Here is a 22,485-nt window from a genome sequence, read left to right as displayed (position 1 = left end):
TTTCTGAAATGACTATACAATTATTTCTAAAATCAGCTTGCTTAGAAGTACATACTAAGTGGTAATGAAATTAACCACAATTTTCCTCCAATATGATACATACATTCTGGCCGGGTATGGTGGCTTATGCCTGTAATCCCAGCATTTTGGGAAGCTGAGGTGGGTGGATCACCTGAGGTCAGGAGTTTAAGACCAGCCTGGCCAACATGGTGAAACCCCGTCTCTACTGAAGAAAAAAAAAAAAAAAAAAGCCAGGAGTGGTGGCAGGTGCCTGTAATTCCAGCTACTTGGGAGGCTGAGCCAGGAAAATGACTTGAACTCGGGAAGCAGAAGTTGCAGTGAGCCAAGATTGTGCCATTGCACTCCAGCCTGGGCAAGAAGAGTGAAAGTCTGTCTCAAAAAATGAATTAAATAAATAAATTCTAAGTTTCTAGGCTGACAAGTTAAATATATTTTTAATCAACTTGTTTATAATAAAGAAAAAAATCAGTTATTCCTAGGAAGATCCATCTCCTGCTTTTTTCCTAGTCCAACTTCAATGCTTACTATACTTCATGAAGATTATGAAATCCTCAGTCACTAAGCAAAAAAAGTATAAATTTAAATTTTTACCACAATTTGGTCTCTCTCTGTGTGTAATGTTTAGTCAATCAAAATATAACTCAAAACATTCCAGAGCAACTAAAATTCATATTTCTTAAAACATACATGGAAATGTTTATGGTTTGATAAAAGTGTAAACTTCCCAGCTACCTTTACAATCTAAATGGCCATTCAAGATGCCTCCGAATGAAACTCAAGTCAACAGCCTCTAGGACAGTTTAAGATCTGAGTAAATTTCATTGATGTATCCATTTTGGAATTGGATGTACCACTATACAAAGTACAGGCCAGAATTAGACATGCTTTCAGTGACTAAGAATGCCTATGAAAGTTTTCTATAGTTAATAGTGTAAATATTTTTAATAGCTCTTAAATTTCATCTAAACATTTCTCTCACACAAACCATTGCTAACTTATGTAGTTAGCTGAATGCTTTATTTCATTGCATTCTATGAGCTAACCTTAGGCAAACTAAACAATAGCGTATGTTTAGAGTTATTCTATGAAGCTTTGTGAGAAAAGGGAAAGCATTACCTTAATGACCACCCTAATTACTGAAATAAGTTGTACTATGCAAATTTCCATTAAATTCCTTTTAAATAACTTTATTGCAACCCATTTAAAAAGTGTCTCAATGTTTTGTATATCTGCTTTAGAGAATAGAAATATGACTCAGAAATACCCAAACTTAAAAAGAAATTCAAATGAAGATGAAAAGTGTTCAGCAATTGACCCATAAAGTGGTAATGGAGAGCTGATAGCCTAGAGAATTCATCTATATTGATATTGATGATATATATTGATTTTAGGAAGAACACAAATTACTGAACTTGGGGAAATGGCTTGTATAGAAAAAGTTGATGCTGATTATGCAAGTCTTTTATAATTTCAATACTATCCAAAGGTCTTTGGTGAAATACAAAATAAGATGGATTTCATAGGTCCTAAGGAACTATATTTCATCAATATAAATGCCATTAAGTTACTCTATTTCTGACTATGTGAATTAACTGTTAAATGATATGAGGAGACTGAATGTGTGGGGGAAAGTTTTAATAGATGATAACTCTAAAACAGGTAAAAGGTCAAGTTTGTACTGCCATATTTCATATCTAGTTATAAAACTGATGGGAAAGGAGACAAAAATAAATGTCCTTGGGCATCTATCAATTCATTAGCTTAACATGCTAAAAGAAAAGTTTTGGGGCACAAGCTCTTGGGCAGCAAACTTGTGACCTCAGTCAAAACTAAGTCCTGACAATAGAAGGGAGTTCAGAGTTAGAACAGCCAGTGTAAACACACTTCCACTAATCTCTTAGACTTCATTGTCTGCCTCAGGTACCTCAACTCTTTTACTTTCCTACTCAATTGTGTGTGATTTGTTTTGATTGTTTACTACTGAGCCATTCTTCTCAAGCACTACTCTTATACTGCGCATATAACTCACAGATATGTCTTGATGAGTCCAGGTGTCAATCAATGCCATCTTTGGCTGGATATGGACCCATCCATTGCATCTCACTGAGAAACTAGTTCAAGGCTCAGTCCAAGAAAAATTAACACACCACTCCTTGGACACAAGTATGATTTGCCAGATACCAATCAAGACAATAAATAAAAGGAATGTAATATTTAGACATGATTAAGGATTTGAACATTATTTGTTGAAATTTCTAAATATGGAAGCAGCTTCAAAAGGCTGTTTCCTCTACTATGTGAAGGTAACTTCCTACTGTAAGGATATGCCTGGGTGGGGGTGAGAGAGTAAAACTGTCTGTCTATGTTGTCAATGTCAGATTAAATATCAATTATCATTTCTACAGCATGTTATTAGTCAAGGGTGATTCTAATTTCAAAGTAATTTTTCCAAAAATAATACTTTAAAGTTACACTCTTACAGAAATGACACATGATAGTTACAATCTGAAGCAATATTTAGAGCCTTAAAGTCAGAAACAAGTGGAAATATACCTTATAAAAAGGGAGATAGTAAGGTAGACATAGGTTATCACAATTCATTAAAAAAATCAATACTTGGAAGGTGCAATGAGCAACTATAAGCAATCACGTGATAATCAGGTAATATTAAGAGGAACGATAAAAGGTAAATACTGATAAAGGATAAACATATTCCTAATTTGAGAGCAAATTTTGAAATTTTAAGAACCTCTGTGAAATGAGAGATCTATATTACCAAAATCCCAAGTCAAAGAAAAGGCTACTTGCTTAAAAATATTCAGGAAAATAGTTCACTGCTGATTTATCCACTAAAATTTCAATGTCAATTCAGACATGTATTGTTAGTGCTAACTCTCTACTTCAACTGGAAGTTTCCAACCAGATTTAATAAATGAATCTTTCACTTTCAAAAATAGCAATGATATAAATCTCATCATTTGAACTATCATGTTGAATAGGTTTTTTTCTAAACTTTTATTAGCATATTTTAAAGCGTTTATTATAAACTTGAAGAGTCACTGAATATTCATTTTTTAAAAAGTATGTTAAATCATTAAATAAAAACCAAAATGCTGGCTTTGGATTAAATAATTTAAACAGTTTAATATATTTTAATTTGGACATGGAAAAATAAAACCTTTTAGAATTTTTAAAATTATAGAATACAAAGAATTACTGTAATTAATATAAATATAACATTTTACCAAATAAATATAACTTTTTCATTAGGTTTTATTAAAATGTAAAGAATCTAAATAATAACATTATTATTTTTCATCTTTTAAAAAATAAATATCTATAACTTTAAAATGTGTATAACTCTAATAACTTAATAGTTTTATTTTTCTGGTGTTTTAATTCATTGGAAATATTTGTCATTATTTTAAACACAAACTAGAGTATTTAGCTAGTATTTTTCTTTAACTCCAAAGTACCTTCTGAAATCAGTGCATTGTATTTATTCCCTTTGACATTGAACTGCTAGAAGTCACCCCATAAATAAAAACTACATAATTCTGGTGCAATGTATAGAATAAATAATACAGGCAAATAAAGATATATTAGTATGACAAGGTAACTAAATAGTTTTCATCAATAAATGAGAGTTATTATGAGTCTCCATGAAGCTGTTTAATAAATATCTGATGAGGACCATGATGAATGATTTGTCCATAGACCATTTAACTGTGATATAAATGTTTGATCTTTGCTGCTCACGTACTTACTATTCAAACAAAATTAATTATTCCTCAATGGCAGTAAAACAAACTCCTCCTGCAGCCCTGCTGTATAAATATCAAAACCGGGTGTAAAAATAAAACAAATATTTCATGACAATTGATTTGGAAAGGGCTATTAAATGTTGGGAAAGGCATTCCTTTGTACTTAATACTTAACATGGGACCTGAGTAAGGGAGGGTTTTGAAAAATCTCCATTGGCCAAACTAAAATGTCAGAAAAGACAGAAACATTCCCAAATATCAGCTGAAGTTGATTGTTTAGACAAAGCAACAGGTATTTTAAAATACAGCAGCCCCACATACACAAATATATTTTCAATTCTGTCTACCAAGTTAACACTGAAAATATCTGGAACTCTTCTGAGAGTTTCTACAAAGGAAACATTTTACCAGGAGTATCAGTAGTGGCTACCCATTGGAAGCAGAAGCAAAGGTATTTGTGTAATCGTCAGTGGTCTATGAGTAAAGGAATGCTTTTCTTTGATGATTGACACAAAATTTGCTGTTTGTAAATGCTTTAAGTAAAACATTTGCTATCAAAATTTTTCACTGTCCTGTTTGAATATGATCAAATACAATGGGTGTCTCTTGGAACATTAATTTCACTTTGCTGGTGTGGTTGTGATGTGATCTGATTGCTACAAAATTTGGAAGTGAATTTTAAGATTTGAATAGATTACTTTTGAGACAAAGAGTATTCATTGTTGTCTAATTCTTGGGACAACCATCTTGCCTCCCAACAGTGACTAATAGAACAAGATCAACAATTTAAAAAAAAATCTGATTACTTTTCTCTGTGAAGGGCTGGCCAAAGCCTTGCAGAGAGGCCACAGGGCCCTGTTGGAGGTCTGAATGGTAGCTAGAGAGGAAGAGTGCATAGTATATTACAAACAGCGACCCCCAGGGCTCTATAAGCTTCATATGAATGATGAGTAAATTCTTACATGTACAGTTTCCACCACCCCCAACCTGCCCCCAACATCCCCACCAAAAGAAATCCCAGATTTCCCAATGGAGACAAGCTATTGCTTCTCTTTTCCCTATAGCGAAGAATAAGTCGATTCATAGTCTGGTAGACAAATACCCAATTATCCCTTGGAGTAGTTCAACCTAACCCACTGCTTCTTCCCAGCTACTGAAGAGCAACTGAAATAGAATTTACTTTATGAAGGTCCCTCGGGATTGAGAACAGTGTGTAATAAAGCCACTCTCCCATCAACAGTACTTATGCTCTGTGGGCCACTAAGACGAGGATGAAGCTCATTGTAAATTTAAAGAGCTTCTTGTTTTAAAATTGGCATGGGAAAACAGTAAAGACCTCCAAAATAATGAACCTCAAATTGTTTGCACGTTTGCTTTCTATGTGAAGCCAGGATTCACATCTCAAACTTTTCTCTGGACTTTATCCAAGCTTTTTCTCGTACAAAATGCTCAGGAGACAAGATTTTCATGAAAGGTCTTCAATTCTATATAGCTTTATTCTTTAGAAAATGATTTGGAAGACACCTCCAAGTAAAAGACTTTTCCCTTGAGAAAGGGCATTGATAGCACTGTTTTTTTTTTTCTGACACAGGGCACAAGATTTTATTTCTATGAGTCTCTATTCTGGCCTTGGATAAATTAGGAAAACTCAAAGAAACAATCAGCTTTCTCTAAGAAAGAAAATAATTTGTAAAAATTATTCTGTAATTGTATACAATTTGTAAAAAAACCATTTTCTCATCATATGAACACACTGAATCTTAAAAGATGACTATGTTCTTTTAAAGTGATGTCCATGTTCATTGGTTACTAAGGGAAAGGATTTTTTTTGTATATTTGTTTCCGATGGCAACATACCTATATTAGTCTGCACATGCTGCCATAACAAAGTACTGCAGATTTGCTGATTTAAACAAAAATAATTTATCTTCTTACAGTTCTGGAGGCTAAGGCATGTTCAAGACCAAGGTGCTAGCCAATTGGGTCCTTGGTGAGGGCTCTCTTCCTCACTTGCAAATGGCCACTTTCTTGCTATGTCCTTACATGGTAGAAAAATAGAATTCTCTCTTTCTTCCTTTGTTATAAGGCCACCAATCCTACCAGATTAGGGTCCACTCTCATGACCTCATTTAACATTAATTACCACTGACAATCCCTATATTATCTAAATATAGTCACAATGGCAGCTGGGGCTTCAACATAAGGATTTGGTGGGAGAAGCAATTCACTCCATAGTAAGACCTCAAATAGAAACCTTAGTTATCAAAGATCTACCCAGGTCTCACTTCTAAAGTGTTTCTGGGCACTTTATACTAGTTCCTCCTTAATTGCAGTTTTGCTTTCTGCCATTTCAGTTACCTGTGGTCAACCATTGTCCAAAAATATTAAATAAAAAATTCCAGAAGTAAATAATTCATAAGTTTCAAATTGCACACTCCATTCTATTTTGCCTCAAATATGCCTCATTTCTTTGTCCAGCATTGTATATGCAACTCGCACATTTAGTCACTTAGTAGCCTTCTGGGTGATCAGGTCAATGGTCATAATTTTGCAGTAACCTTTATTTTACTTAACAATGGTCCCAAGGCACAAGAATAGTGATGCTGGCATATTGTTATCATTATTCTATTTTATTGTTGTTGTTAATCTCTTATTGTGCCTAATTAATAAATTAAACTTTGTCATAAGAATGTATGGAGATGATACAGTAAGGGAGCTCAAATGAAGGAGCTGATGTGAGGAAATCATAACTTAGTTGAAATGTGAATGAGTAGCTGCCAATTAGATCAGGAAGAAAGTAAAATTTTTGGAAGGCAGAAGGCATGGTTGGGGTAAAGAGACTATAATGAGAACATGGAAAATACGAGGCAAAGGAAGAAAATCATTGTGGCTGTAACAGAGAGCAAGAGAGCCTGGAGAGAAATGTGGAGGTATATGAAGTCATATATAAGGTTAGAAATATAGGTAGGGGGTAAAAGATGGTTATGTTTTGTCATTGTCCTAAGATCAAAGGAAACCACTGGAGGGTTTTTAATTTATGTGTAGAGGGGTGTGTGTGTGTGTGTGTGTGTGCATGTGTGAGTGTGTGTGGTGTTCTGTAGATGAGGAATGATATAATCAGATTTCTGAAAACATTCTCTTTTGCAGGGAAAAATAATGGATATAGATATTTCACTCTGAAGGCCATTCGTGTTAAAAATGATACTCTCTTAGAAAAAGGAGACAATGATGGAGTGAAATGGTCTTATGTGAAAGGTATATAGAAGATAAAATTGACAGGACTTGGTGATAAATGAAATGTGAACAGTGAAGGAGAAGGCTATATCTAGGATTATGCCAGACTTTTGGATTTTAAACAGGGCAAATAATGGTATCAATCATGCAAAAGAGAGTATAAGGCAGAACAGACTCTCTCAACCCCCTTTACAGGATTCATGAAGAAAATCAGGGTAAAAGATAATCAGTAAGAGAAGAGGCGAGTTTCTGGTTCTGAGGGGCTGAGGGAAATTGGAGTAGCCCATAGGTAAATACTAATTAGTGTACTCTTAAGGGGACCATGTCAGTCTTGCATGTTCTGATATATAGCAAAAAGTTGTTCTTAGAGCGTCCTGGGACACCTGAGGTTCCTGAGATCCTTTCAGGGATCCAGGAGATCAAAACTATTTTCACAGTAATGTTAAGAGATCATCACCATGAAGCTTTCAGATGGCATGTGATATGTGATATCCTGAAAGACTGATGGCAAAAGCAAATACAAGACACCCAACTGTCTTCATTTAAGGTGTCATTAAGTAAAAAATTTTTAAATGCCAAATTTGTAAAAAGTTGACGATGCCACTGTTTATTATTTTTCAGTAAAATATATTTATTAATAGCTAATGGCCTTACTGCTGTTTTAAATGAATTAATACATGTCTTGAAGTTCCTGTTTTAATTTCTAATATAGTAAACATGGATTCATATAATCCACACAGATAATTTGGGCTTCCCAATAATGTCAAAGAGTATAAATGTATGTTCAGTCCAAGAAGTTTGTGAACTGATCTAAATACTCAATGTGATTTCTAAGGGGTATCAATCACAAGACAGTTTTTAAATTTCTAGGGACCTGTTGAAGTTTACTTCATAAAAAAATACTAATACTGCATGTTCTTACTTATAAGTGGCAGCTAAATGATAAGAACACATGGACACATAGAAGGGAACAACAGACATTGGGGCCCACCAGAGGGTGATGGATAGGAGAAGGGAGAGGATGGGAAAAAATAACTAATGGGTACTAAATTTAATGCCTGGGTGACAAAATAATCTTTACAACAAAACCCCATGACATAGGTTTACCTACATAACAAACCTGCACATGTATGCCTGAACTTAAAACTTAAAGAAAATACAATAAATTTAACAAATGTTATTATTTGTCTCCAAAAAGCAGGAAACTAATATATAGAACCAACTGTTATTCAGAATATGAAGTTATAATCAGGGAAAAGCATAAGAAAATCAGTCCTTCATTCAAGCACTATGAAGGACTTCTAATCTTATATTTGTGATGTCTTAAAATTCCATATGCCCAAAACGCTGTTAAAAATTATATACACAGAATATTTGTGGGCTGATGACATTTAGGTATATATCCCCTCCTGAGAAATACAGTGTAAGGAAGTCTGAAAAGGCCCATCCCAGAGTACACTGGCACACATTTGTCAATGAGCAACATTCATTCTTTACTTTGAGTAAGACATTGATTGTAACATAAAAGCTTGGAAGCAAAGTGACTAGAACAAATTTGTAGTTCATTCAGCTTTTGAACAAATAAAAGGAACAAATAAAAGGAGAGCAGTATTCAAACACTGGCTGGCAGGTGTGAATATCCTAATATCAAGGCAGTGCCATCTTTTGCTTTACTGGTTTGTGTTAAAGTTCTGAATTTTCTATCCTGTTATAGGCCTTGGTCTGTTTTATTCACTTCTGTATCCCCGCTACTAGAAAAGTGTTTGTTTGACACATCATAGCTGCTCAGAAAATATTCATTGAATGAATGCTATGGAGAAAGGGGCAAACAACACTCTTTGCGTTCTCAATATGCCGGGTGGAACTGCCGATGCCAAAGGCTTTTGCTATCCCTGTTTACTTGTCACTTTCCTTGACTTTCTGGAGAAGAATGAACTTAGATGTGCTATAAACAAGGATGCCAAGTGCATGCATCTCAATATAAGCAGAACTAAACCTGTGATCTTTCTCCTCAAATTAATGCCTCTCTGATATATACGTCATCTACCCAATAACTTGGAAATATTTTAGACTCTTCTATCTCCCTATCCCATTTCCTAGTATAACCAATTTGTCATTATACACTACATTCCCCCCTTTTGCTATTGTTCACATCCTTCCTTACCTTGTTTTTCTCACCACTTACTGCCTTAATCACACTCTTTTGATTTCTTACTGGCCTGCATTGTATTTTGTGTTTAATAGTCTTTTATTCCTCACCTAATCATACTTCTCTGAAAGCTTTTTATTCATTGAAATTACATTTAAAATGTCTTGTGACCACAAGGTTTTAAGAGACAAATACACACATACACTGAATACATGCACATATGTACAAACATATATAGTATATAGGGATACAATTATTAGTAGTCCACAAATTATAAACAGCACGAATATATGTTTAATGTATTTTCAAAGATCTCTTTGTTGTCCCCAGGGTTTTTAAACCCAGGGCAATGAGCTACAGTAAAATTCAGGTAAAGTAGGAAAGGGCAGCAGTGTGGGAGGGCAGGGGTGTTGACGTGCCTGGCTTCCAAGAAACACATGCATCTCAAGAAGGGACCTTTGGGAAAGAATTCACCTGAGAGAAGAGGAGATGGAACTTTAGCCCCTTAAGCAATCTATGCCCAAAGGCCCCTAGGAGAGTCTTTGTGTTTCTCTGGGTCTCATGGACACCAGTTTAAAGATCACTGTTCTAGATCACAAATGAGGTAAGATCCCTCCCTTTGCTTAATTTTCCAGTGTTTCTCATGGCAACTGAATGGGTTACTCTTGGATCTTACTTGATCTGCCTCATATCAACTTAATTTTTCTCAACTTCTTTCATTTTTCTGTTTTTACCCCATACCCTACCCATATCAATCATGTACCTTGTCTTGAATTGCCATCCAGCCACCCATGTCTTTACCCCTTTCCTCACTGGCCTAATTACAGACATTTGCTAAGAATGAATTAAGGATTATTAACTCTACAATGGAAAGCACCTCTTTGTAGGTGTTAAATAAATGGTGGTAATTATGATTTTCTAATACAGTTATTATATGATAAAACAAGAGTTTAGAAATTCCCCTCCAACTTTCTAGAGAGTAAGTGACATAATCATTATCTTTATTCTTTGTTTTAGAATCATTGAAAACCCAGAATGAGTTCAGCTGGACTGGACTAAGAGAAAACCAGAAAACTGCCCCAGTTAATGATATGAATAAAAAATAATAATTAATTATCTGTTATAACCAGTACAAGTAAATACAGATCCCCACCCTCTGGTGTACACACTGCATAATCTTCTCCCTTTGGGTGTGGATGAAACTTTTGAATACAATGAGAACTACTCTTGTGATTAGGTTATATTATACAACAAAGACGAAGAGATTTTGCATATGTTTTTTTGTTTTTTTTTGTTTTTTTTTTTTTGTTTTTTTTTTTTGAGACGGAGTCTCGCTCTGTCGCCCAGGCTGGAGTGCAGTGGCCGGATTTCAGCTCACTGCAAGCTCCGCCTCCCGGGTTCACGCCATTCTCCTGCCTCAGCCTCCCGAGTAGCTGGGACTACAGGCGCCCGCCACCTCGCCCGGCTAGTTTTTTGTATTTTTTAGTAGAGACGGGGTTTCACCGGGTTAGCCAGGATGGTCTCGATCTCCTGACCTTGTGATCCGCCTGTCTCGGCCTCCCAAAGTGCTGGGATTACAGGCTTGAGCCACCGCGCCCGGCCGAGATTTTGCATATGTAACTAAAGTCCCTAATCAGTTGACTGTAAGTGAATTAAAAGGGAAATTAACCTAGGCAGGACTGACCTAATTAGGTTAGCTCTTTAAAAGAGAGTCTGGAGGTCAAACGCTCAAAGCAGGAGAGATGCTATCCTGTTGGCAGGAGTAAACTGCCATATTGTAGAGAGGGTTATGTGTCACAGAAAGTTAGGCAGTCTCTAGAAGAATTATACCACAGCCTTAAAACCACAAGAAACTGAATTCTGTCAAAACTAGTGAACTTTAAATGCAACATGGAGTTTTACATGAGACCAGAGGTGTGGTGGGCACCTTGATCAGGTCCTTTTGAGACCCTAGCAAGGAACCCGCTTGAGTTATGGCTGGACTCCTGACCCACAGAAAATATGAGACAATAAATGTGTGTTGCTGTTAGCCACTAAGGTTTTGGTAATTTGTTATGCCACAATAGAAAATAAAGGCACAATTGAATCCACCACCAAATTTTTGGTTTCACATTAAAGGCTTTACTATATATGTGAACCAAAACATTTGAAAGAATATTCATAAAACATTATCTCTTATGCTTTCCAGTATGTCAACTTCATTTCATTCACTTTAATAGAAGTATTATCTCTTTATAGTCATATTTATATCTCTTTCATATATGTATTTTTTAAACTAAAAGCTATCCTTTAATAAAATATTTCCAAAATATGCCCAAAACTCAGAAGACTTTTTAAATCTGAGTGATACAGGTTTGGCTCACAAATTCTGTTGTTTTTTTGTTTTGTTTTGTTTTGTTTTTTAGAATTAACACCCTATAAATACTATCCTCTGCTTAACAAAGACATTGGAATTATATAGCATGTTACTTGTGTAACTAGCCAGCTCCTCTTTGGACAGAAGAGAAAAAAGAAACCTACTTAATAGCTAGAAAGTGTCATAGTCATTGTATTTCTTGCCTCTCTCAATCTCTTTTTTAAAATACCCTAAAGATTGGTTTGGAACTGAAGAGGAGGGCAACATTTGGATTTCTTGGTGTGTGTATGCCAGTTGAAGGGTGAATGTGCAGGTGAGCATATGTGTGTGTGTGTCTGTGTGTGTGTGTGTGTCTGTGTGTGTGTGTGTGTTTGTGTGTGTGTATACAGGTTTTATTCCAGAGAAGATTTATAAGAGTACCTAAACTGACCAGGCATGGTGGCTCATGCCTGTAATCCCAGCACTTTGGGAGGCCAAGGCGAGCAGATCACCTGAGGTCGGGAGTTCGAGACCAGCCTGACCAACATGGAGAAACTCTGTATCTACTAAAAATACAAAATTAGCCGGGTGTGGTAGTACATGCCTGCAATCCCAGCTTCTCAGGAGGCTGAGGCAGGAGAATCACTTGAACCCAGGAGGTAGAGGTTTGGCAAGCCAAGATTGTGCCATTGCACTCCAGCCTGGGAAATAAGAGTGAAACTCCATCTCAAAAAAAAAAAAAAAAAGTACCTAAACCACACATACATACACACACACACACACACACACACACACACACACACACAAAATCAAAAGGGAAACAGTTGGTTTATTATACCTAACTGGTGTAGAACAATGGGAAGACTAATACATTTTTAAAAGTCAATGAGTGGAACCAACCTAATCTATACAAAGAAACACTATGACAGGAGTCATCTTTTATTTTAAAGGACAAAACAGATGATTCAATTTCCTGGGAACACAGTGTTTTACTCTGAAAGGCTTCCAGATTCTTCAGTTATTTCATATATGCCAGGCAAATCCCCTGCCTATGGGATTATTGTCCAAAATATTAAGAGTTGTCCAAAACATTTCCTTTCCTTTTATCAGTAGGTCTACATTGAGAGAGATTTACCTTGGCAGTATCATGGTGTGGATTATATTCAATTAGGTTTGTTCAGAGGAATTTCCCCATCATTCTGCTATAGTGAAATATATGAAAATCAATCCATGCCCTCTTAATTGTATATTTTACTCTAGGTGCTGGTGCCTGATCTTATGTAGGTTATTTAGCTTTACATATCTGTCCATATATACATAACTTTATATTATCAGGCCAATTTATAACACTATTATACCTTACTAAATTTATGCAATTCTATTGATTTTAAAGAATTTTAGGATCCAGTTGAAAAAAATAAGAACTGTATTCAAAGAAATGAAAATATTATGTAATATTATTTAAGAGAACAGTGAAAATGTGTGAGTTAACCATAGAGGAGAGGACCAAGTTCATAGATCGAAAGGAACCATATAAAACAGGTTAAAAAAATAGTTTTTATCGTAAATTCAGAAAAGCTGGGTAAGGGCCAGCATATGGAAAAATGATTGTATGGACTGCTAAAAGACAGATTGAAACAGAATGCAGGCTGGGTACAAGGACAGCCAGAGAAGTAGGGATCAGCTATAGGTATTAGAGACATCTGTGATAAACTTCTGTTAGACTTATTATTCTTCATTGCAGCCTCTGTCACTCACCAGAATAGGTTCACCATCAGTTGAGAGCTCATGTTATATCTCTGGGGAGGAAAGGTAGGTAAAGGATACAGGATTGGAAGGCAAGGATCTAAGGTCCTAGCTTTTACTCCCCTAATGACTTTGTGATGCTGCGCACATTTCCAATCTTTTTCTCTCTGTGGTTTTTCAAATTTTCTTGATAACGTTAGAATGTTTAGGCTCTTGCCATGTTGAACATTTTGCCATAAGTAAAAATGTTTTCTGTGAATGTGTGTATGTGCATATTTATCACTGTCAAAATAATCAGTCTCTGAAAATGCAAAAGATTGGGTAGGATTATGTAACACATTCTTAAAATATTAAAACCTGCACACATTAAAGCATCAAGTTAAATAGTTGTTAACCTGTCTCACTAATAATCGCCTGCTTAGATCCAGTCTGTGAGAGGAAAAGGAAGCAATAAATTTGACCTTCACTTACCGCATGTTTTAATTGCACAGTACTCCCAGCGGGTGTGAGGGTCAAGAGTATAGCACCATGGCCTCGGCTGGCCATCGGGATTGCGGCAATAATTATCATCAAAGCCCTTGTCGGGATATCTGCAAACCACACCAAGAAAAGTGTCACATAAATCTGCCTGGAAACACCACCCACCCTTCAGCTCACAAAATAACTTTCCACTTAGGTTGTCTACACCTAGCTGAGGAAAGAGGACGTTTTCTATGTCTTGCCTTACAAGGACTGCTTATCACTGACTATTGAATCTACTAATTTATATATCCCACTAAGGATAGAGTATCATCCCCTGGCTAGTAAGTTAGGTCCATGTGGTGCCTTCCCACTAGCTGAGGTTCCAAATCGAGTCTCTTTGTCCTAGAACCCAGTTAAGGGCAGATTACAAAAACATGACCTCATGTAGAGTGCTCATTAAGAAAACAGGTCCTCTTCCAGGGAAGGCTTAAAGTTCAAACTGAAAGTTCGTTTTCAATAGCGCTGTTACTAATGACAGCTCAGTTTTGGAAATAGAGCCTTTCGAGGTCATGCCCTCACCTTCACCAGATCATGAGACAAACTTCATCACACTACTTTCTCCACACCCCACCTCCCTTCAAATGAACAAAGTCCTGAATTGGTGACTTGATTTTAATTGCTACCATATCCCTTCTGCTCTCACTTAAATGACAAGACAAGAATTTATTTGGAAAATAAGCTGGAGTTTTAATTTCATTTAAAATAACAACAAACAAAAAAGGATAGAGGAAAAGAACAAAGAGAAAACACCTAACATCAATTTCCGAAGAAAGGTGGGGGATGAAGTTTCCTGTGTAATTATTTGTATTTTTATTCTTTATAATCAAAATAAAGGAACTTCTTCCTTTTTTTTTTACCTTAAAAGTTTTATGTAAAATATATGGTCAAAAGCAGACATTATTATTATTATTATTATTATTATTATTATTTTTTTGGCGGAGGTGGGTAATGGCTTAAGCTCAAAACCTACTCCTGGGGGAAAAAGATAGATTTAGCTGCCTAACTTCTCCAAATGCGCTTTTTATATGGGCAATTTCAAAACACACCAGGATAAAGCAACCTGAATGGTTTGCTCTTTTACCCCATTTCTATGAGCACTACTTATTTCATGTTGTTATGCGTGTCGCCTGCAGTACCTGAGTCTCTGAAGATGCAACTCCAGATTTGCCTGCAATTAGTAACAATACCTCTAACCACAGCTAAGGCTTGTCAAAGTGGTCATTACTGAATTGGCCCTGTGGTTTGCTTTGGTTTTGTTTTGTTTCTGCTCTGAGAGAGAAAGAAAGTTCTTTTAGTGTTTCCACTCTACACCCTGCTGATGATTTTGTGTTTAGTACCATGCTGATTTTAGAAACTCTGACCAGTTGACTATGTAGTCAGTGTTCTCATATATCTCATCAGAAATATTTTTGCCCTTTGACTATTTCCTCCAAATATAATGGCCAGAAATTCTATCAGAAGAACTCCTGAACATTCTGGGAGTTCTAAATGTTATGTTCATGCCCTATCGGGAAAACACAATATAAGGAGAATTTCCACAGCGGTGTGTCATAGAGTGAATAGAAGTTTATAAAAGAATCATTGAAAGCATGATTCATTAATATATTACCTTTCAGGCAAGAATTTGTGCCGGTGTGGTGTCTGATGATCCCAGCGCTGACAAATCTTGCCTGATTCTGTATGATCCATGAGACCTCGATAACTCTCCCCATTGCAGGTCATGCATTCAACTAATAAAATTAAAGTATGGCATGTTAATTGTTTCTGACAGCAAAATCAAAAACACCACTGTTCCATTTAAAGAACAGCACCTGTTTAGTAAACAGATTTTTAAAAAATCCTACACATCATCCTAACATTTTATTAGGGCCTAATGTCCATAAATAGTGACATAAACTACTCCCTACGGAACACATCATACAGTGTAAGTGGGATTTTTGTAATTAGTGTCACACAGATTTACTATAGGGCCACGATGCTGTCTATCTATTTTTTTCAATAACTGTCTCAAAGGTATCTAGAAAATGGAAATAAAAGACATATCCTTGGAAATTTTTCCTGTGTTGGTCTAAAGTGCAAAGATCTCAGTGTCTATTTGTCAGCACAATAGTGTTTCTCTCTCAATTTGCCCTCCAAACACATACACAGTAATTACAAAGGTTAATTGAGTTTGTGTCATACTTTTATGGTTAATGCCACAATCAGGACCACATAGATTTAAGAGATTGGCATCACATAGAAATCTGGTGCAATTCAAAGAATACGGATCTTTTTAAAAAATAAATCACAGTTCCTTTCTGTTAGCAAACATCCATGTTGAATAGGCTGGGCAGGTTTACATTCCTATCTGGCTTAGGATAGAAGATGACCTGATATTGAACTCCGTGTTTCCACTCTTTGTAAAATGTATAAGCTAATGTAATTAGGTAGGATCTTACAGATAATTTTGTTAGGTTAATTCATTGTTCTTTTCTGGCTGGCCCCTTATGTCACACTGAAAACTGAATCACATCAATGGCTGAAAGTGAGACTTCTCAAACAGACAGGTTGATTTGTAGCACAGCAAGCATCCTGTGGAATAAATCATTGCTTGGCTTTCCTATGAATCAGGCAAACTTCCTTAAACACATCATTTGTATCTTATAATTACTGATAATCTAACTTTAGCTGAAGTGGGAAGAGGCATCAATGTTTAGTTTTATCCAATGGAATCTAGCCTAATGAGTATTTGTAGTAATTTGGGATTATAGTATTAGAATTATCACTTTTGAATCCTTGATTCTTACAATCCAATAGGGACATTAACTATTAACTTTCTGAAACATGAATAACTTGGCTTGATCCATCTACTTTCTTTCATTTATATTAATATATGGGCTAAGAGGTCAACTCAGCTTCCCTTCATTTGATACTGAGATTCCCCAGACTACACCCAATAAGCATCTGAACTGTAAATGAGTGAAGTCCATGAGCGTATCAAAAAAGGTGCTCAGGTTGGCCAAGGTCATTGCAATGATCAACACAGGTGATGCAATATTACATTTCAGCTTTCCATTTGAATGGTTAACAGGTTCATTTAGTTCCCTCTCTTTTTTTTTTTAAAGAACACAAAGTTTGATACCATCAAGGAAAATGATGCAGCATTTATCATTATTTGTTCCTTTGTATTGAATGAAATGTACAATAGAGTACTAGGGTCACATTTAAAAGATAAGTATTCATATATACAATTTCTACTCTTGTACTCAGGAAAGAGATTACATCTATTATGCCTTCTTCAGCAAATGCAGCTTATGATAGTATATTCCTTTCTAATGAGAGTGAATAGAATTATTTTCTGGTAATCACTACATTGAGCAATATTATAAATTTTTTTCCTTGACTTATACATTTTAATGGTTTTAAGAAAAAATAGCTACATGAATGAAACAGACAGTTCCATAAGATGACCACTTTTCAGTATGAGTGTGGCAGATCAATGCTTGTTCAAGTATGAATGTGCATAAAACCACCTTGAGATCCTGTTAAGAGGCAAGTTCTGAGTCAGTGGGTCTGGGCTGGGGCATTAAGAAGAAGCTCCCAGCGGTTGCTGCCGCTGCTGGTACTTGGACCTCACTTTGCTTTGCAACTTTCTAGATAATGGGATCTATTGTAAAAGTTCTAAGTATTTGGCAGTCATAGTCTAGGCAGAGACTAGTCAGTCTAGTCTCTCACAGGAGAGACTAGATTTTACTGGGACCTTGAATAGATGAGAGTTGGATAAATTATAAAGGGACAAAATAACATAAAATCAGAAGCATACTTATGGATTTTGATAGTAAAGTGAAGAGAGAGTTATTATTGCAGTTGTGGACCTAAAAATAAATAAATAAAAGTTATCAAGAATAACGTTACATTTTAGAAAGCAATGAAAGTTATTGTTTGGGTGGGAATTAAACATGTCATGATTGCATTGAGATATTTAGATATATTATAGTAACATATTATTTGATTGTTTATACCATAATTTTAACATAAAAGGTATCAGCCAGGTGTGGTGGCTCAAGCCTGTAATCCCAGCACTTTGGGAGGCCAAGGTGGGCAGATTGCCTGAGGTCAGGAGTTTGAGACCAGCTTGGGCATGGTGGCACATGCCTGTAGTGCCAGCTACTTGGGAGGCTGAGGCAGAAGGATTGCTTGAACCCAGGAGGTGGAGGCTGCAGTGAGCTGAGATGGCACCACTGCACCACTCCAGCCTGGGCAACAGAGCAAGACTCTGTCTAAAAAAAACAAAAACAAAAACAAAAAACAAACAAACAAACATGAAAGGTATCATCTGATTCTTACAGTGAGGAAAACAAGGCTCACAAAAGTTTTAAGAGACTTACCTAAAACACAAAATGTTAAACCTGAGCCTGGAACACAAATCTTCTGACCCACAGTCTTAGTATTTTTTGCATTATCCCAAACTGCCTTTTTTGTTTTACATATTTTAACTTATTTTCTACATATTCTAGCTGGTTATACTTTATGATATACTGATAGTAATAACTTTAGAAAGTTGGTATCCCTAACAGCTTGTCCTCATTGCCCTCTGTTTTTTTGTTTACAACAGTTAACTTGCTCTCCTTTTGCAGTCTCATCTACTGGAACATTGCAAGGAAAGTGCATGGGAATGTAACTAGATTGGATACCTTATCCAAAGTCAATGGCTGAAAAGTTGGCTGTTTTACCATGGAATCAAATCATCAAGTTAGTCATAAGAATTATCTCAAGAAAGTCAAATTTTTAACTCATATTCACTTTTCAAACTTTGGGAATTCTCAGATTCTTCTAAATTTCCTTAAAATCAAGCAGTTCAGGTGAAACCAAGTCCATGTACTCAAGGAAACAGGTGAACATATAAACTATGTAACAGTTTACATGTAGGAATGCCCTTTGGCTCTTTCTATTGCTGTCAGTACATTATTTAACTGCTCCAGCAAGTTCTCCTCAAAAAAAAAAAAAAAAAAAAAAAAAAAAAAAAAAAAAAAAAAAAAAAAGAAAAGAAAGAAAGAAAAAGAAAAAAGAAAAAAAAAAGCTAACTACTGCCCTAGATCACAAAAACTCACAGAGTAATGGTTTCTGTTCATCAGTTCAATATTTTTTCTAAGTACAGCTCTGGACTGAAAAATACTAGAATACTACAAAAACTGTATATAAATTACAAAACACAGAGGATTAATTTAACAGCTTTTTCATCATACTAACCAACTAATCTTTAAAAATGTGTTTCATTTTTCTCAGTCATAAAACAGGAGTGATATAAGTATACAGACTAAAACAGTTATTTTGAAAGTATCTGAAACTATTTTGAATTAGTGTTTATTTTATTACATTAAAGACAATCTCAGAAAAATCCACGCAGGTGATTCATTCAACAAAACTAAATGTTTAAAATATAAGCAGTCTCATACGTTTACATATATAAATAAAAGTTTTACAAATAAATTATAAGTTGCCATTTAATCTTTATAACTTGCCATTTAATATTTGTTTTAGAAAGTTTTTCTTCACTTAGAGTATCAAATTATACACATAAACTTATGTCAGTATTATTTGGGATTTTAAATGTAATGTATTTTTTAAAATAATGATTATGGCTTAATTAAAATATATTGACTTGGTCATTTGACAATCATTAGAAATGACATCTGTTCCAATGACTAATGATTGTTTTATTTTAAGTTTCAAGCAAACGCTAAAGCAAGAAATTGGATTTTACATACCTCAACTTTCTAAAACTTTTGAATCAAGCACTAATTGTTTTTTTTTTTGTATAACTCTATAGGGTTCTTTTTGAAAACTATCCAATAAAAGTGTACATATTTATCATGTACAATATGATGTTTTGAAGCATATATACATTGTCAGTGGACTAAATCAAGCTAGTTAACATATATATTACCTTACATAGCATTTTTGTGGTAAGAACATTTAACATCTAGTCTCTTAACATTTTTTAAATATATGATATAATATTATTATCTGTAGTCAACATTCACAAAATAGATCTATTGACCTTATTCCTCTTACCTAACTGAAAGGTGGTAAGTGTGATCAAAGAATATTTGTTTTCCTTTGGAATATTTACTATATTTTAAAGTTTTAAATTATAAGAAAATAATATTAATCATTGACTATCAGATACAATCCTTTTAATTTTAAACAAATTTCAGGTGATTATAAGCCAAGTTTTAAGCTTGGTTACAAAAATTTCAAAAAAGATGTACTGTTCTATATGTCTTTTTCATTTGAGCCGTCTAAAGTTTGATCACGGGTGTTTTTCTTGTTTAATTTTAAATATGCAAAATGATTTTATAGTTGCTACCTTAGCCATAATAAAATAACCTTTATAACTTACCATTTAATTTGTATCCATGGATAGAAATGGCCCATCTATTACACAACTTAAGCACTCCGGATTTTGAGGTTTCCCCCTTAGATGTATTTTAGAAGAAATTTATATCATGTCTATACTATTTTGTTTATTTTATATTATTGATTTTAAAAGTCACTCTTTTTCTCTGCCAATGTTTTGACAATGCTTCTTATTTTGGATCTTTTTCATTAAAATCCTGCTAACACGTTGCTTGTGTTAGCTTGAATTTAAAATACCACAGTTTAACTCATACTCTCTGAAATAAGTTTAACCTACAGGGCAGATGTTGGTTCCCTTCTCCCACAGGAGAGTCATTCCACTATTGTCGGGCCACTAATTATTTCCAGAAAGAACATGTCTGCCACCTTTAGTGCCGTGGTGACCAACAGCATCATATACCATCAATACCAATGAGCAACGCCCTTTTCTAAGGGAGGTGTGATGACTTCAAATTATTAAGATACTAGAGAGTTACATTCTAATGAGATAAGAATAACTGAAAATAGGATTTATTCAAGGACTTCTTTTCTAGCACTTTTAATCTATGTTGCCTAGCAGTCCAGTCCTATGTAGGTAAGTATATTTTGATGAATGTTTTTCATATAAACCCAGAGTTGAAAAATCATATTCTCACAAGAACCAGGCAGGTAATGAAAACAGTAAGCTGTTTAAAGTTTGGCCAAGGTACCAGTCTTTGAAAACACTTTTTCAGGTCAAACAACACCCCTTGCCAATGATTTTCAACCTCAGAAAACTGTAATAGGAGAGATTCCCTTAAAAGTAGGGGTGTTTTTTTCTTCCTTGTGCAAGTTTAAGACAAATATTAATTCATTCAGACTTATTCATACAAAACAGACTTGTCCATAACGTGATCATAGAAAAGTTTATTATTTTTAAAAGAAAAGAAAACAATGAAGAGGTTATAGGGAACAGAATATGATATGGAATGGAAAGTAAGAATTTACAAACAGAGATGGAACTGGCTCTAGCACATAAAGGCAAGGATTTCAAATTCACTAACAACAGAAAACAGATCCTTCTCTGTGACAATTAGCTAACAGTAGCCTTTACTTTTTATGTGATAAATATCAACCTAATATTAAATGAATATTTATGGAGGAACTATTTTAAAAAAATATTTGGTTAATAACAAACAGGAAAGATATCTTAGTATAAAACTTGGACAGCATTCCAGTAGTCCCCCTCCCCAAATACTTCGAAATCCTAATAATTTTCTAACAGAGTTTCATCCATGTTTCACTTAGATTTTTGGAAATTTAGAGTTTTTTGACAGAACTGAAAACCCCAGCTATTCAGTAACCAGATAACTAAGAAAAATGAAACCATATACAATGCTGAAATGGTTACTCTTCCATCTTGTCATTCAGTTTTCCACTGCAAAAGTAAGGACAATGCCCTTTTATGCTGTGAGAAGAGCTGAAAACACAGACGTGGATTTAAGGTGCCTGCCTGCAAGACAATTTGGGCTCCATTGCTTTGATCTCTTCAGATCCTATGCTGAATGGTACTCAGTTCCAGTCTGTGTGTCAGATTCTAGGCACATTTTCACCAAAACGTGCATGGGGTCAAGCTTCCAGTGATCCCTTCTTATATTGTATTTTCTTCTGGGTCCATATGCCCTTGTCACACCACTTCAGAATTGTTTTGACAAAATTTCTGTGGAAGCAGGTGCTGGTTGAATAGAATTAGCATTGCTAATGAAAGGCTAAGCTTCATTCAACTCCTTTCAGGTGCCACACAGTAAGTAGATTTTGAGGTATGTGAGCTCAAGACAGTAGGTAAGTAAACCCTCTCTTTCACTTTCCCCAGAGGGATGTCTCAGGCAGTGTTGAAATTCAAACTGATAACTTGCTCTGTTATTTTGCATTAATCTGGTGATAATCCAACAGTTTTAAAAACATTGTGTAAAAATGTTTAAATAATTATTTGTAGTTGCATTTGCATGAACAACATATTTATTATGATTGATTCGTTGCTGTTAACCTTTAATGTGAGTTACAGTTCTACACATAGGGGGAATAGAATGGCCCACATGGCATTCAGGTTTATTTACCTTCTGAACACTGAGGAATGTCACAGACTTCGTAGCGTACCTCTGGATTGCTTGTGAAACACCAGGGTCCCCCTTCTTCCCCTCGAGGATTTCGACAGTAGTTTTCCTGTAGGTCTTTACCCCGATAGCTCGAAGGCAAAAAGCTAGTTTTAAAATGATAATCATTACAGTATAAGAGCATGCAACATTTTTTGGCCTATTAATTTTGCTAATTAGTGGGTATGTTTTTGCTGAAAGTAG

At 35.1% G+C, this 22,485-nt stretch overlaps 1 protein-coding gene across 2 annotated transcripts in view; it reads right to left on the bottom strand.

Moving 5' to 3' along the window:
* The window catches only part of HGF (hepatocyte growth factor), a 68,538-nt gene that overhangs the window by 27,964 nt on the left and 18,089 nt on the right, over window positions 1-22,485 (bottom strand). Inside the window, exons 5-8 of one of the 2 annotated variants that reach the window (XM_025379232.1) lie at window positions 22,246-22,373; window positions 15,381-15,501; window positions 13,721-13,839; window positions 13,043-13,302 (exon numbers count right to left, since the gene is read on the bottom strand). In XM_025379232.1, the coding sequence (XP_025235017.1) occupies window positions 13,295-13,302; window positions 13,721-13,839; window positions 15,381-15,501; window positions 22,246-22,373 (376 nt within the window). In that variant the 3' untranslated portion in view covers window positions 13,043-13,294. Of the gene's footprint in view, window positions 1-13,042; window positions 13,303-13,720; window positions 13,840-15,380; window positions 15,502-22,245; window positions 22,389-22,485 lie in introns of those variants that run through there. The other variant, XM_025379231.1, reaches the window with a different exon arrangement.

Source organism: Theropithecus gelada, chromosome 3 (genome assembly GCF_003255815.1).
Source record: "Theropithecus gelada isolate Dixy chromosome 3, Tgel_1.0, whole genome shotgun sequence".
Taxonomy (NCBI): Eukaryota; Metazoa; Chordata; class Mammalia; order Primates; family Cercopithecidae; genus Theropithecus; species Theropithecus gelada.
This window is presented reverse-complemented; position numbering and strand designations above follow the sequence as displayed.